The 16,938-nt window shown below is 35.3% G+C and overlaps 1 protein-coding gene across 2 annotated transcripts; it reads right to left on the minus strand.

Moving 5' to 3' along the window:
* Window positions 1–7,158, minus strand: LOC149875995 (uncharacterized). Of its 2 annotated transcripts, XM_090075908.1 has the most exons (5): window positions 7,086–7,158; window positions 1,015–3,835; window positions 716–781; window positions 400–456; window positions 1–241 (listed from the first exon to the last, which is right to left on the minus strand). In XM_090075908.1, exon 2 carries the CDS (start codon window positions 3,804–3,806, stop codon window positions 1,188–1,190), a length of 2,619 nt encoding a protein of 872 aa, XP_089932034.1. In that variant the 5' UTR covers window positions 3,807–3,835; window positions 7,086–7,158; the 3' UTR covers window positions 1–241; window positions 400–456; window positions 716–781; window positions 1,015–1,187. The 2 variants fall into 2 exon arrangements, with proteins under 2 accessions (XP_089932034.1, XP_089932035.1); XM_090075909.1 differs by lacking the exon at window positions 7,086–7,158 and having other exon boundaries at window positions 1,015–3,929.
* Window positions 7,159–16,938: the final 9,780 nt, after the last annotated feature.

A 16,938-nucleotide genomic window follows, 5' to 3' on the forward strand; every position in this document is an offset into this window, starting at 1 on the left:
TTTTTAATTTTGTCTTTAATATGGCTTTGGTAGGAGTACTTTTGCAAGACATGAATGAGCTTGTCACTGCTATGATTTGCCAAGATGCCAAGGTAATCTTTGTACGAGCAACTTGAGCTTACATCTGTAAACACGTCTTGCAAGATGTATGCCAACACCAAAGCTGCACATCGTGGAAAACTTCTGGTGTTGAACCATTCGTTGTGGCCAGGGCAAGCATTCAGCTCTTCAACTATTTCATCTAAAATTTTACAAACTCAAGTCATAACACAAAGTGATTAAATCAAATATTCATTTGGTTCTGAAGTAAGACAAGATTTATTCTGTTTTTTTATTTATTTTTTTTTTGTTGACCTTATTGTTTGCACTGATAGCAATAACTGGTTTTTGAAAGATTACCTAAATGGCATTGGCTAACTTCTGCTTTGTTTTCCTTTGTTCTTGGCTGAGTTGATCCTGAAATAAAATAAAACCATGTTCATTTTTCTAATTCATAAAAACCATCAACAGTTTCTAAGTGTTAGAGATGATAACAAGCTGTGCATGATTTCTAACGGTGATGTTTCTAACTTCATCATTAGAAATCGGGTAGACACAACTTTCTAAAAGTGCACTTAGCAATGATGGCTAGTTTTTGTTAACAGTTAACCATCTGAAATTGTGCAAGAAGAGGTTTGTGTTTATATATCTTTGTATAAATTAGGTTTTACATTACCGATGAGTTCTTGAGTGAAAGATGGCATTTCCAACTTGATTTTTTTTCTTCTTGGATCTTTTACTTCTAAAACATAATCAGTTTTAGTATCATTCACTTGTATAAACATTTAAGCAATCACAGAATTAGTCCTGCAACAAATACATACACACTTCTGTGTTGTTTTTTTGTTTTGTTTTGTTTTTTTTACAGCTCTAACAATAACAATAGGGCAAGGAGTTGATTTGGGCATTTTCATTTTTTGAAAGCGTGTTGAGATTTGCATAAAAATCAAAAATCAAAAATCAAAAAGAATTTACCTCTGGATGTAGAGGCAAGACTTTGGCTAAATAGGCTACCAACAGATTGAACAGCATAAGGTGAGAGCTGCTTTGCAAGAACAGTACCAGCCTGTTGGACAGGAACAGCTGAAACTGGATCAGATGAAAGAAACAAACTGGGTTTGGCCAATGTTTGCTGAAAAGCAACAAGGCTAGGAGTCAGAGGAACAGAAAAGACCTCTTTTGAAGGACAGGAAAGCGACTTGCTGAGAAGGAGAAGCAGAAACAGGTTTGGCAACCACTTGCTCATTAAAGTAAACTGGAGAAAGTTTTGCATGGTGTTCAATAAAATCCGGTTCATCAGGAAATAATGTTAATGCAAGAGGAGAACAAGCTGTGCCAACAGGAACAGCTAGAGTCTGATCTACATCCATACAAACAGCTTGTTCGTTAGGAACTAGTTGTGCAAGAGCAGGGGATAGTTCAAGAACTGGACCAGCGATTGTTTGTTCAGATGGAACAGACGAAACAGGAGTTGAGGTAGGTTCACACAAGAAATCTACGGCATGGTCGTTGCTATCCTCTAAAGGAACATTGTTTTCTACAGCTGGAGAAAACGGAACCACTGTGGTACAGCTGAAAGTAGCAGCACATTCTTCAGAGTCAGAACCGGAGTCTAAATCTTCCTCAAAGATGTCCTCAACCTCATGAAAACCGTACTCCTCTGCATTAGTTTGGAGCCAGTCCATCACATCCTTCTCCTTCTTTGGTGGTCTCTCAGACTTTTCAACAGTCAAAGACTCTATGACTCCGAAGGACTGTCCGATGCCCAGGGCAAAGCGCAACTCCTCTGCAGCGTTCCACTGGGACACATAAAAGCTATCCATTGTGTTCCTGCTGTGCTTCATGTAGAGTGTAGCAAACCGCTCGCGATCTTCTTTGCTGTTGTTGGCAAAGTAAGTGGCTATCGAACCGCGAATGCAAGTGGGAGTAAGACGCTTCATGGGAATGTTTACTTGGCTTTTTCTGAAGCAGGACGTCAGGCAAGAGGAGATAGCAGAGGAACCCATCTGGTAAACAGGCACTCTAGTTGCACCGAGTGTCACACATTCGTCTTTGTTGGGTCTCATCGATGGAAAAAGGGGCCTGTAGCAGTCGCTCAACTCCAAAACAGTCTTGGTGTCTGCAGCCATGTAGTGAGAGTCGTTGACAAGAAGGTCTCTGTATCTCAGCAAATAAATATCGATCAACACTTTCAAGTCGTTCGGCACTAGAATGTTTTTGGCTCCGTACTTGTATGCTGTTTTGTAGCGCTCTTGCACAATGCAATATCCACACTCACTCTTCTCAGCAGCCATGTAGTCTCTAATGTTTAAAAGAGCAATGTTAGATTTTCTTAAACTGTTAATTACAGTGACAGAGAGCAGAAGATGGTTTCGTAGAGACACAGCATTGTCTCTAGTCGGTGTAAGAGACGGCTTTCTAATCGATTCCACTAACTGTCTTACGTATGCAGACTTGCCATATTCGTTCAGCAAACTGACATTGATGATGTTGATGCATTTTTTGCTTTTCACAAGGCTCCTCCTCAAAGAACGAAAGGGCCTCAGCACTTTTTGTAACTCCTCCACCTTGCAGCGCAAACGTCGGATGGCCTCATGAGAAAGTCCGAAATAGACATTCCTGGCTTCACTGAAACGAAACAGGAGACAAAGGTAGACAAGGCGGTTGTACAACGTGTGACAAGACATGGCTTTTGTTTGGTCAAGTTCACTCAGCTTGGAATTGAGCTGAATGTTTTTAAAGTGCATGGAAAAGTATCTATCCTCCAAAACGTTGGAATTGGTGAGAGCGTTCGGGTGCAGCGTCAGCGTGCTGTCACAACATGTCAATATTTCAACAACTGCATTTTTGTAGATCTTTGCTTGTGACAAAGTGTTGTTGTTGGCTACCACAAGCCACTTTTCAAAATCTCTGAAGAGCTCATCTGCTGACTGGTAATAAAAGTGAAAAGCATCTTTGTCCAGCTGAAACAAGAGTCTCTTATCTTCTGTCAAGACGGAGGAGTTGGAAACCAAGTGCTTTAAGGAATTAAAATCAGAGTCTAGGACGGATTCGGTGTTCAGCTCTTTGTTTTCTACAGAGGTGCAGTGGTTTGCAGAAGGAGCCTCGGACGAACCAGCAACTGATGAGGGCAAGCTTAAAAGAGGATCAGAGGAAAGAACCGGAGAAGAAAAAGAGGAGGAAGGCCCAGGAGCAGAGGATGCAGAGCCTGATGCAGACGCTTGTTCAGCTACTGGCTTAATACCAAAGAAGGCAGGTCGAATAAATTGAGGGACATAGAGCTTGTCGTTGTCGTATCGCTTTGCCTCTGCAATCTTTTGTTTGATCGTCTTGGAATCGTAGAAATGAGTCTCTTTCAAGTGTATGTCCAGTCGGTCGTAATACTTCCAACATTGCAAACAGGGGTAAGGTTTTGGACAGCCGGACTTGCGTTCGAGACGAGCATGCTGAAACTTCCTGACCATTGCAGAGTAAAAGATGGAAGCTTCATCCAAAGTCCAAGAATGATCTTTTTTAGTCAAGTGTCTTTTAATGCTTGTGGAGGAATGTTTGCACAAAGGCATCGGACAGCTAACAGCGTACCTCTTCTTGGTACCATAGAAAGGTACAACCCTGTTTACGGAGCCACACGCTGCAACTAATGCGGCCCTGACTTTGTTTTTGAGCTTTAAGTCTCTCTGTTCTTGTGACTGCCTTCTTTTCTTTTTTTTCGCTTTAGAGTTCGGAGAAGGGGCAACAACAGTGTTGTTTTCTTGTGAAGAAGACATGTTCAGGTGTTTGTTTGCAACGGTTTATGCTAAAAAAAAGAAGACAGTTAGTGAGAGTGTTTTTCTTCTGCCTGCATCCTGGAATCCTGGAATGTTTACAACTGCAGGGAAGAGCTGTGTTTTTTCGAATCCTCTGCAAAAGAGAAAAAAGAAAGAAAAGAGAGCAACAAGAAGAAACAAAGTTTCCACTAGCAAATGAAAAAGAATGAGAGCAACTAGCATTACATGCATGGTGGCAGCAGTGATTGCTATTATGAGAAGGAGAATGAGAAAAAAAAAAAAAAAAAGAAACAAATAAATAAAGAGATGGAGTTTGAGAGGATCTCGCAACCATATGACTCAAAGAAAGAAACTGTGTTGAAAAAAGGCAAGAGAGGGCAAATAGAACTTGCTAACAAGGACAAATGACAGACATAACTACAACAGTAACAACTCTCATTGCAAGCATAATAACAACAGCATCAGCATCACTGACTCAGAGAGTGTTGACATAACAAAAAAGAAAACAAAAGTACAAGCCAAGTGGGGGAACATTAACAAACACTCATTGCAACTATAACAACAACAACAACAACAGCAACAGCATCACTGACTCAGAGGGTATTGATAAAAAAAAACAAGCAAAACAAAAACAAACAAAAAAACAAATAAAAAAACAAAACAAGCAAATTGGGTGAACAGTAACAACTCTCATTGCAAGCATAATACAACAACAGCATCAGCATCAGCATCACTGACTCAGAGAGTGTTGACAAAATAAAATAGACAATAAGCAAGCAAAGTGGGTGAACAGTAACAACTCTCACTGCAAGCATAATAACAACAACAGCATCAGCATCAGCATCACTGACTCAGAGAGTGTTGATAAAATAAAACAGATTATAAACAAACAAAGTGGGTGAACAGTAACAGCTCTCATTGAAAGCATAATAACAACAACAGCATCACTAACTCAGAGGATATATAAAAAAACAAACAAACAAACAAACAAAACAAAAACAAAAAAAAAACAAGCAAAGTGGCTGAACAGTAACAGCTATCATTGCAAGTAAAATAACAACAACAGCATCAGCAACATCATCACTGACTCAGAGAGTGGTGATAAAATAAAACAGATTAAAAAACAAGCAAAGTGGCTAAACAGTAACAACTATAAATACAAGTAAAATGACAAAAGCAGCAACAGCATCACTAACTCGCAGGGTGTTGATAAAAAAAAAAGCAACAAACAAATAAAGCAAGCAAAGTGGGTGAACATTAACACTCATTGCAACTATAATAACACCAACAGCAACAGCATCAGTGACTCAAAGGGTGTTGATAAACAAAAACAAAGGCACAAACAAAACAAGCAGAGTGGGTGAACATTAACAACACTTATTGCAAGCATAATAACAACAACAGCATCAGCATCACTGACTCAGAGAGTGTTGATAAAATAAAATAGATTATAAACATGCCAAGTTTGTGAACATTAACAAACACTCATTGCAACTATAACAACGACTACAGCAACAGCATCACTTACTCAGAGAGTGTTGAGAAAAAAAACAACAAAAAAAACAAAAACAAAACAAAACAGAAAACAGAAGTACAAGCCAAGGGGGGGAACATTAACAAACACTCATTGCAACTATAACAACAACAACAGCAACAGCATCACTTACTCAGAGGATATTGATAAAAAAAACAAACAAACAAACAAACAAAACAAGCAAAGTGGCTGAACAGTAACAGCTATCATTGCAAGTAAAATAACAACAACAGCATCAGCAACATCATCACTGACTCAGAGAGTGGTGATAAAATAAAACAGATTAAAAAACAAGCAAAGTGGCTGAACAGTAACAACTATAAATACAAGTAAAATGACAAAAGCAGCAACAGCATCACTAACTCGCAGGGTGTTGATAAAAAAAAAAAGCAACAAACAAACAAAGCAAGCAAAGTGGGTGAACATTAACACTCATTGCAACTATAATAACACCAACAGCAACAGCATCAGTGACTCAAAGGGTGTTGATAAACAAAAACAAAAGCACAAACAAAACAAGCAAAGTGGGTGAACATTAGCAACACTTATTGCAAGCACAATAACAACAACAGCATCAGCATCACTGACTCAGAGAGTGTTGATAAAACAAAATAGATTATAAACAAGCCAAGTTGGTGAACATTAACAAACACTCATTGCAACTGTAATAAGAACAACAGCAACAGCATCACTGACACAAAGGGTGTTGATAAACAAAAACAAAAACACAAGCAAAGTGGGTGAACATTAACAACACTCATTGCAACTATAACAACAACAACAGCAACAGCATCACTGGCTCAAAGGGTGTTGATAAAATAAAGAAATAAAAACAAAACAAGCAAAGTGGGTGAACAGTAACAACTCCCATTGCAAGCATAATAACGACAACAGCAACAGCAACACCATCACTGACTCAGAGAGTGTTGATAAAATAAAATAGATTATAAACAAGCCAAGTTGGTGAACATTAACAAACACTCATTGCAACTATAACAACGACTACAGCAACAGCATCACTTACTCAGAGAGTGTTGAGAAAAAAAAAACAAAAACAAAAAAAAAACAAAACAAAACAGAAAACAAAAGTACAAGCCAAGTGGGGGAACATTAACAAACACTCATTGCAACTGTAACAACAACAACAGCAACAGCATCACTTACTCAGAGAGTGTTTATAAATAAAACAAAAAACAAAAACAAGAAACAAAAATACAAGCCAAGTGGGTGATTACTAACAGCGCTAACAGCAGCAACAACAGTGTCTTTAGAAACAACAAACAAGTACAACAGCAACAACTGCTTTTACAGAGTATAACAATAACAACAACATGGCACTAACAACAACAAAAGGGTTGGAATAAAAACCTGTAGGCAAAAGGAGAGCTGCATTCAGACAAGATCGATTACAAAGAGGCTCTTCTTTAGGACAGAGGAGAAACTGCTTTTGAGGGACAGAGGGACTTTTGTTGTTGTGGTTGTTGTTGTTGTTGTGCAGAAACCAACAAACTTTTATTGAACCGAATATAACCGAATATAACCGAAAGTCTTGTTTGCTTCTGTTTTGTGCCATCAAGAAGGGAAAACAAAACATCACAAAACAAACGAAGCAAACGAAACAAACAAACAAACAAACGAACGAAACAAACAAACAAAAAAAAAAAAATTAAAAAAATTAACAAACAAACAAACAAACAAACAAGCAAACAAACAAAAACAAATAAGAAAAACAGAAAACGCAGTACCGAAACCTCGCCATTTTTTATCCTTCCTCAAGCTTTCTCTGGGCGCCAAAGACCGAGAAAGTTGAGCAAACGTGACGTTGAGGGGGGGGAGGGGGGTACTTAAGGACAGCAGACCGACCAATGGCACGCTTAGGAGAGACCCACGTGAATGCTACATTTTCTTTCTATGTACGCTGAATCCGCTCAAAGTCTGGAATTTCCAGCATTCACGTGTCATCACTCCAGCCACCAGATTGGCCCACACTTTGCACACTTTCAAGACTAGAAACTCACTTGTGCTCAATTTGAGCAAAAAAAAAAAAAAACTAAGTCTCGCATGGCGACAACTTTTCCAAAAGCAAACAAAGGCAAACGAAGGCAAACGAAGAAAAAACAAAAACAAATAAACAAAAACAAAACCGAATAGGGAGAGAGAGAGTGAGTCGACTCATTTCTTTCGACTGCCTTAAACGAGAAGTCTAAAACGTTTAAAAGTTGAAAACTAAGTTTTTTAAATGAACTGCACCGAAAAAACTTTACGACAGTTTAGCTGGTTAAAAACGCAGAGGAAAATATTTTATAAAATTTAAGCGTTCTAAAGATGTCCATTTTTGTTTTTGTTTTTTTTATTTTGGTTTGTTTCTGGCTTGTTTCTTTCTTTAAATTCTAGCGATCGAGCATATTTGAACGGTTTCATCAACCTGTCGGCGCACGTGCTCGAGAGCTAGAACTTTGATTGCTTTTGTTGTTGAGAATTGAGAATGTCCGAGCAGGTTTTTTTATCGATTTCATCGCTTGTGGCGAGGCAAAAATCAAAACGCTTTTTGGACGAAAGAAAAGAGATTAAAAGGAAAAAAGAGAAGAAAAAAAAAACAAAAAAATAGGTTATGTGTTATGAACATTTATTTTCTCACGCGATGACGTCTAGTTTTGTTAGAGTAATTAAAATATGGTATCAAGTTTGTAATTTCTATCTTATTTTTAGTTACGGATAATTGCCAATTATGTCACGTTTAGTATACACAACGCTGTTTTCTTAATAGCAATATGATACAAACAAGTTATAAAAAAAAAAGCGTTCGCTCGATCTTCCTTAGTCAGTTGAACAAAAAGAAATTTTCACAACATATGATTGATTTGGTTGTCCTAGCAAGCTGTTTTAGCAAACGACTAGAGGTTGCAACTGTTGTTCATTGAAAACGAAAAATCTAGCGTCAGCAAGAAATTTTTGAATACATAATGTACACAAAAGTGGCACTTACAAATGAAAATGTAAAAAAAAACTGTTTACCTTGATGCCAGACTCGCAGAGATGTTGTCGCTCGTTGCTATCGACTGCGAACAGCTTTGTTGTTTTTCGAAGTGCCTCTTCATTCTACTTATAGCCGAAGTTTTGGCTTCGAAAAAAAATACGAACGTCGTTAAGCTCAACGAGCTGCTTTAATTGTTGTTCGTGCGAAAACGAAATGCTTAAAACGGATAAAAGTGTTGGCGTAATTACACTTTTCGACCGCGATGCAGTTTGTCAACTCTAGCGTACTTTTTTGGCTCGTGGAGCAAAAGCCTCATGATAATAGCAAAGGCTTAAAATGTCTTAACATGTCAGCAAAGGCTTAATATGCTTAATAAACTGTGGTTAAGCTTTTGCGGTGCAGTTCATTTACAACTTAATTTGCAACTTGCTGGCACAAGCAAACGTTTATGACTTCTCGTTTAAGACAGTTGAGCGAAATCAGTCGACTCACTCATTCTCCCTTTTCTGTTTTGTTTTTGTTTTGTTTTTTTGTTTTTGTTTTTGTTTTTGTTTGTTTTTTTTTTTTCTTTGTTTGTCTTTTGTTTAAAATGTAAAAAACTCGAAAGGAAAGTTGTTGCTTTGTTTGCTTATTGAAAGTTTTCGCCAGTTGCAAGACTTAGTTTTGTTTTTGTTTACTTATTAAAATATCGAGGAAAATATTTGAGGACATCGCATTCTAATGGTGCCTTTATAACAACATCTAACGATTTAACGTTTAATGTTGTGCTCAAAAAAAAAATTCCTTTTATATCTCTCAATGGTCTCCAACGATAAAATGCCGACCAATCGCAACGATTAAACAGCCAACCAATGGCAGCTCAATGGTCTCCAAACAAGAGACTGCCGACCAATGGCAGCTCAGTGGTTTGAGAAGTGAGATCATTCGATTTCCTTTTATTATCTCCAGTTTGAACTAGTGCTTGGCTTGTGGTGCAGAAACTAAAACTTCCCGTTTTTGTATTTTGTTTTGAATTTCTTTGCTTTGAGCTTTTTAATCGATCGATAGCTTTAGGAGAAAAGAAGAAACCCCTCTGACGAAGTCTTGGCTTTTTTAAAAACGCTCAAATTTTGGCAAACAAATCTCATACGAAACGCTACTTTGATGTCAAGCTTTCGTTACTCCCTACTCCCTTCTAGCGGAGGGCGGCAAAAAGGTGTTGCATCCTAGAGCTAAAAGTGAGGAGGGAAGCAAGTTTTTTTTTCGTTTTGTTTGCTTTTTTATGTTTTTTGTTTTTTTGAGGGGGGAGAGTTAGAGGGTAAGGGGGTTAGGATTAGAGGGGGTTGGGGTTACGGTTTGGAAACCTGGGGACGAGGATATCAAGCAGGAGTTTAGTGTTAAGGTTAAAGGGCCCACGAGGGGCGTCCTTCAATTGTAAAATGCCTTTAGACGCACGTGTCTAGTCGTCTCGTTGCATCGACCTAGAGGAGTTTTCTGATAGATCTTGCGCTTTGGGCTCAGTTAATCGGTCTGTATCCATTGTAAACACGGTGTCTGCCGTTAGAAAATCGTTAACCAGGCGTTTGTGAGCTTTAACAACCATCCCTTTGAGTTTAAAACGAACGTTTCTTCAAAAGCCACTCGAGATGGAGGTACTCACGGAGGTTTGTTACGGTAACAACCCTGTGGTTTGCCATCTTCTTTCTTTCCGCAGCGTCGCAAACGCATCGGCCGGTCTCTTAGGTGACGAAAAAACGTCTGATCTCTCGACTGGAATGCTTAACGTACTAAGATTAGTAGAGTTAGTACTAAGAGTTGCATCTGGCCGCCGTAATTTTCTTCGATGATGTCTTGAAAATTTCGTGACGTCGTTTTCAAACCTCTAGGGTCGATTTTAACCTTCGACCTTAAAGTCGATTTTAGCCTTCGGTGTGGCTCTGTACAACTTTTGCGGTGAAAAAGCTTGCGCGGAGTCTACAGTTGTATTTAGCCGACAGACGCTGGCAACGCAGAAACAGAATGACTCTTGGGCGGCGCAAACCGAGCGTTCAGCAAATTTCTAGCATTTTACGTCAAAGCGGACAATCTGCACGACAAATAAAGCTAACTTTCTCGTTGCAACAGTTAGTCACTGGATCGTTGGACGAGTGTGTACAGCTGTTTTGCGTCGAAAGCCGACCGGTGGTCGGATGCGACTCTTCTTTTCATTCGAAAATCAGAACCTGGCCATCAGTCGTGTATCACCATCGAATGCTTAATGTAGTGATTTCTCGAAACGACAAAAGCTTGTAAAACAAACAGCTTCGCTGTACTGTTGCCTAATATGTTAACGGATGGCCAGGAACAACCTTGGTCTGTAATGAATGAGTTCGTTTTTCCATTCGAGGCACTAATTACTGCAGTTTTAAAAGTCACCTAAAGTATAAGCTCATCTCTCCATTCAAGAAAAACAAGCATCAGAGTTTCGGAAAGTTTGCATGCACGACACCACCATCGATGATACTTAAACAAACAGAAAATGAATTGCAAAACAGAACCACTGAATTGCAAAACATAACAACGGACAGCTTGTAAAATGCATGGTGATGAGCTTCTTCAATCCAATCAAGGAACCAAGCATCACAGTTTCGGCAATGGTGCATGTGCAAATCAGCAAACTGTGATACTTAATCAAACAACTTCACTGTTTTGCTTAGTTTAAGAACGGATGGCTAAGAACAACCTCGTTAGTGAGTATGAAGTCATCTCTTCATTCCAGGAATTAATAATAATCAGAGTTTTAGAAGTCTCTTACGTGCGATACTACTATCAACGGTACTTAATCAAACAGCCTCTCAGAATGGCCTAGTTTGAGAACGGAAGGCTAGGAACAACCTTAGTAGTGAGTCATCAGTTCAACTTTTCATTCAAGGAATTAAGCATCTAAAATCTGAAAAATAAAAAGAAGAGCTCTTTGTTAGAAGTTCTTATTTTTATTTTTCCTCAACTTCTATTTCTTTTCTTTTTTTACTTTTTTTTTTTTAATGATAGTTTTTCTTTTTTTTTATCTATTTTGTTCGTTTAAATTAATACAACAGGCGTTTTAGGTCGTTTCTGTAACATTATTTAACACTTTAAATTGTAATAAATATTTGAACAGAAGAAAATCCCTTTCGTAACGTTAAAATGTCATAAGAACATTTCATCTTTACCAAATACGCTTGTAAAAATAGTTTCACTTTTAAAGTTTGTTGTATATGTCTTTTAATTTAGTGAATCGCAATTTGGATTTTCTTAGGCGCACATCTACTTTAGTTGCTTTTTCTTAAAGAAAGGTCACCAGAGTTTTCTTACACAGCCCCTGCAGCATAATCTTTAACAAAATACTCTTTTGAAAAGTTTTACATTGAAATAAACAAAAGCCATTTGCGTAAGTAGAGATAACTTAGAGAATAAAAAGTGCATAAACGCCTCGCTACTTTGATGAAGAAGAAACGGATGACTAAATGCAACTTTTTAATTTCGTGTGCTATCTCTTTCGATTAAGGTACTTTTTGAATATTTTTTCAAAGAAATGTTAGCGTAGTTTTCCTTTTTTAAATTTAAATCATGTTTAAAGGTAGTTTTTGAATGTTTTTTCAAAGAAATGTTAGCGTAGTTTTCATCTATTAAATTTAAATCATGTTTAAAGGTAGTTTTTGAATGTTTTTTCAAAGAAATGTTAGCGTAGTTTTCATCTATTAAATCTAAATCATGTTTAAAGGTAGTTTTCGAATATTTTTTCAAAGAATTGTTAGCGTAGTTTTCCTCTTTTAGATCTAGCTTATGTTTAAGGTAGTTTTTGAGTATTTTTTCAAAGAAAAGTTAGCGTAGTTTTCCTCTTTTAGATCTAGCTTATGTTTAAGGTAGTTTTTGAGTATTTTTTCAAAGAAAAGTTAGCGTAGTTTTCCTCTTTTAGATCTAGCTTATGTTTAAGGTAGTTTTTAAATATTTTTTTAAAGAAAAGTTAGCATAGTTTTCCTCTTTTGGATATAGCTTATGTTTAAGGTAGTTTTTAAATATTTTTTTTAAAGAAAAGTTAGCGTAGTTTTCCTCCTTTAGATCTAGCTTATAATTCAGGTAGTTTTTGAATATTTTTTCAAATAAAAATTAGCAAAGTATAGTTTATTTAGCATGACATCACAAAATACTAAACTCAAAAAGGCAAGATAAAGTATAAGATAAACGTAAAATAAGATATAGATGAAACAAATGTTAGGCTGCATAAAATCAAAAACTGCATTGCCTATCATAAACACAAATGTCTAGTGAGAGCTTTTAAAGGTCGTTCTTTTCGTCTTTTAATTTGGTGAATCGCGATTTGAATTTTCTAAGGCGCACATGTCTTTCAGTTGCTTTTTTCTTAAGGAAAGGTCGCCAGAGTTTTTTTACGCAGCTCCTGCAGCATAATCTTTAACAAAATACTCTTTTGTATATCATTACATAGAAATAAACAAAAACCATATGCGTAAACAGAGATAAATTAGAACGCAAAAGTGCATAAAAAGCCTCGCTACTTTGCTATAGAAGAAGTGGATGACTAGATACAACTTTGTAAATTCGTGCACTACCTCAATGGATTAAGGTATTTTTCGAAAGTTTTTTAAAAGCATAAATAGCGTAGTCTTCCTCTTTTAAATCTAGCTTATGTCTAAGGCAGTTTTTGAATAGATTTTCAAAGAAAGGTTAGCGTACTTTTCCACTTTTAAGTTTAGCTTATGTAGCTTGACAAAACAACACACAAAAAGACAAGATAAAGTATCAGATAAACGTAAAATAAAATATAAATGAAACTAAAGTTAGGCTGCATAAAAAACAAACAACTTAATAATCTACTAGACATGTTTAAGTTGAATTAAGTAAAGTCCTTTGCGCAAATTTGGGTAAATAAGAGAGTAAAAATCCATAAAAAGAAGAAGTGGATGAGTAGATACAATTTTTTAAATTTGTGTGCTATCTCTATTGAATAAGGTAGTTTTCGAGAGTTTTTTCAAAGCAAAATTAGCGTAGTGTTCCTCTTTTAAATCTAGATTATCTCAAAAATAGATTTCGAATAGTTTTTCAAAGAAAGGTTAGCGCAGCTTTCCTCTTTTAACATTAGCTTATGTAGCTTGACATCACAGAACACAAAAAGATAAAATAAAATATAAGACAAACGTAAAATGAAAAATAGATGTAGCTAAAGTTAGGCAGCATAAAAAACCAACAACATAATAATCTACTAGGCATGTTTAAATTGAATTAAATAAAATCCTTTGCGCAAAAATAGGTATGTTAGAGAGTAAAAGCGCATAGAAAGCCTCGCTACTTTGCTGTGAAAGAAGTGGATGACTAGATACAACTTTTTAAAATCCTGTGCTATCTCTATCGATTAAGGTAGTTTTCGAAAGATTTTTCAAAGCAAAAATAGCGTAGTCTTTCTCTTTTAAATCTAGATTATGTCTAAGGTAGTTTTTGAACAGCTTTTCAAAGAAAGGTTAGCGTAGCTTTCCTCTTTTAAGTTTAGCTTATGTAGCTTGACATCACAAAACACAAAATTCAAAAAGACAAAATAAAATATAAGATAAACGTAAAATAAAATATAGATGAAGCTAAAGTTAGACTGCATAAAAAAACAACAACGTAATAACCTACTAGAATCTAATAAAACCCTATGCACAAATGTAGGTATGTTAGAGAGTAAAAGTGCATAAAAAGCCTCGCTACTTTGTTTAAGGTAGTTTTTGAATAGTTTTTCAAAGAAAGCTTAGCGTAGTTTTCCTCTTTAAAGTTTGGCTTATGTAGCTTGACATCACAAAACACAAAACACTAAAAGGAAAGGTAATATAAAAGTTAATCGTAAAATAAAATGTAGGTGAAATAAATGTTAGGCTGCATAAAAGAAAAAAAAAATCGTAACATAATAATCTTCTATATATGTTTGGATTGAATTAAATGAATTCCTTTGCGTAAATATAAGCAAACTAGTGAGAAAAAGTGCATAAAGAGCCTCGCTACTTTGCTGCAGAAGTAGTGGATGACTATATGCAATTTTTTAAAATCGTGTGCTATCTCTATCGATTAAGGTAGTTTTCGAAAGTTTTTTCAAAGTAAAAATAGTGTAGTTTTCCTCTTTTAAATCTAGCTTTTGTCTAGGGTAGTTTATGAATAGATTTTCAAAGAAAGGTTAGCGTAGCATTCCACTTTTAAGTTTAGCTTAAGTTGCTTGGCATCACAAAACTCAAAACTCAAAAAGAAAAGATAAAATATATGATAAACCTAAAACATAATATAGATGAAACTAAAGTTAGGCTGCATAAAAAACCAACAACATAATAATCTACTAGGCATGTTTAAATTGAATTAAATAAAATCCTTTGCGCAAATGTAGGTATGTTAGAGAGTAAAAGTGCATGAAAAGCCTCGCTACTTTGTTAAAGGTAGTTTTTGAATAGTTTTTCAAAGCAAGTTTAGCGTAGTTTTCCTCTTTTATGTTTAGACTATGTAGCTTGACATCACAGAACACAAAGCTCAAAAAGGCAAGATAAAATATAAGTTAATCGTAAAATATAGATGTAACAAAGTTTAGACTGCATAAAAAACCAACAACATAATAATCTACTAGGCATGTTTAAGTTGAATTAAATAATGTCCTTTGCGCAAATATAGGAAAGTTAGAGTAAAAATCCATAAAAAGCCTCGATACTTTGCTGAAGAAGAAGATGACTATATGCAACTTTTTAAAATTGTGAGCTATCTATATCGATTTAGGTCCTTTTTGAGTACTTTTTCAAAGAAAAGTTAGCGCAGTTTTCCCCTTTTAAGATTAGATTATGAAGCTTGACATAACAAAACACAAAACTAACAAAGGCAAGATAAAATATAAGGTAAACGCAATATAATGTATAGATGAAACTAAAGTTAGGCTGCATAAAACAAACGGGTAACAATACTCTTCTATGTATGTTTACATTGAGTTAAATAAAATCCTTTGCGCAAATATAGGTATGTTAGAGAATAAAAGTGCATAAAAAGCCTCAGTACTTTGCTGTAGAAGAAGTGGATGAGTAGATACAATTTTTTAAATTTGTGTGCTATCTCTATCGAATAAGTTAGTTTTCGAGAGTTTTTTCAAAGCAAAATTAGCGTAGTGTTCCTCTTTTAAATCTAGATTATCTCAAAAATAGATTTCGAATAGTTTTTCAAAGAAAGGTTAGCGCAGCTTTCCTCTTTTAACATTAGCTTATGTAGCTTGACATCACAGAACACAAAAAGATAAAATAAAATATAAGACAAACGTAAAATGAAAAATAGATGTAGCTAAAGTTAGGCTGCATAAAAAACCAACAACATAATAATCTACTAGGCATGTTTAAATTGAATTAAATAAAATCCTTTGCGCAAAAATAGGTATGTTAGAGAGTAAAAGCGCATAAAAAGCCTCGCTACTTTGTTAAAGGTAGTTTTTGAATAGTTTTTCAAAGACAGGTTAGCGTAAATTTCCTCTTTAAAGTTTAGCTTATGTAGCTTGACATCACAAAATATAAAACTCAAAAAGACAAGATAAAATATAAGATAAACGCAAAATAAAATATAGATGAAACTAAAGTTAGGCTGCATACAAAACCAACAACATAATATTCTACTAGTTATGTTTAAATTGAATTAAATAAAATCCTTTACGCAAATATAGGTAAGTTAGAGAGTAAAAGTGCATAAAAAGCTTTACTTTGCTGAAGAAGAAGATGAATAGATGCAACTTTTTAAATTCGTGAGCTATCTCTATCGGTGTAAGGTAGTTTTTGAACAATTTTTCAAAGAAAAGTTAGCCTAGTTTTCTTCTTTTAAGTTTAAATTATGTAGCTTGACATCACAAAATACAAAACTCAAAAAGACAAGATAAAATATAAGATAAACGCAAAATAAAATATAGATGAAACTAAAGTTAGGCTGCATACAAAACCAACAACATAATATTCTACTAGAAAAGTTAGCCTAGTTTCCTTCTTTTAAGTTTAGATTATGTAGCTTGACATCACAAAACACAAAAAGGCAAGATAAAATACAAGGTAAACGTAAAATAAAATAGAAGTCAAACAAAAGTTAGGTTGCATAAATACAAAAACTGCATTGCCAAAAATAGAATTTGTTGTCTAGAAAGACCTTTTAAACTTTGTTTCTTTCGTTTTTTGACTTAGTGAATCGCGATCTGGTTTTTCTTAGGCGCGCTTGTTTCTTAGTTGTTTTTTTTGTAAAGAAACTTTATTCAGACGTTTTTTTTTACGCAACTCCTTTAACATTATTTTTAACAAAGTATTCTTTTATACGTGTTTACATTGAAATAAAACCCTTTGCGTAAATAGAGATAAATTAGAGAGCAAAAGTACATAAAAAGCCTCGCTACTTTGCAGAAGAAGAATTGGATGGCAAGATTCGTGTGCTTTCTCTTTCGTTTAAGGTACTTCTTGAATATTTTTTCAAAGAAAAGTTAGCGTAGTTTTCCCCTTTTAAGTTTAGCTTACGCAGCTTGACATCACAAAACGCAAAAACCAATAAGGCATGATAAAATACAAGATAAACGTAAAATAAAATAGAAGTGAAACAAAAGTTAGACTGCATAAAAACAAAAAAAAAAAAAAAAACAT

This window comes from Hydra viridissima, unplaced genomic scaffold, assembly GCF_058129835.1.
Source record: "Hydra viridissima isolate aposymbiotic clone 2 unplaced genomic scaffold, HvirCarnegie_v1 scaffold_70, whole genome shotgun sequence".
In the NCBI taxonomy this organism is placed as follows: Eukaryota; Metazoa; Cnidaria; class Hydrozoa; order Anthoathecata; family Hydridae; genus Hydra; species Hydra viridissima.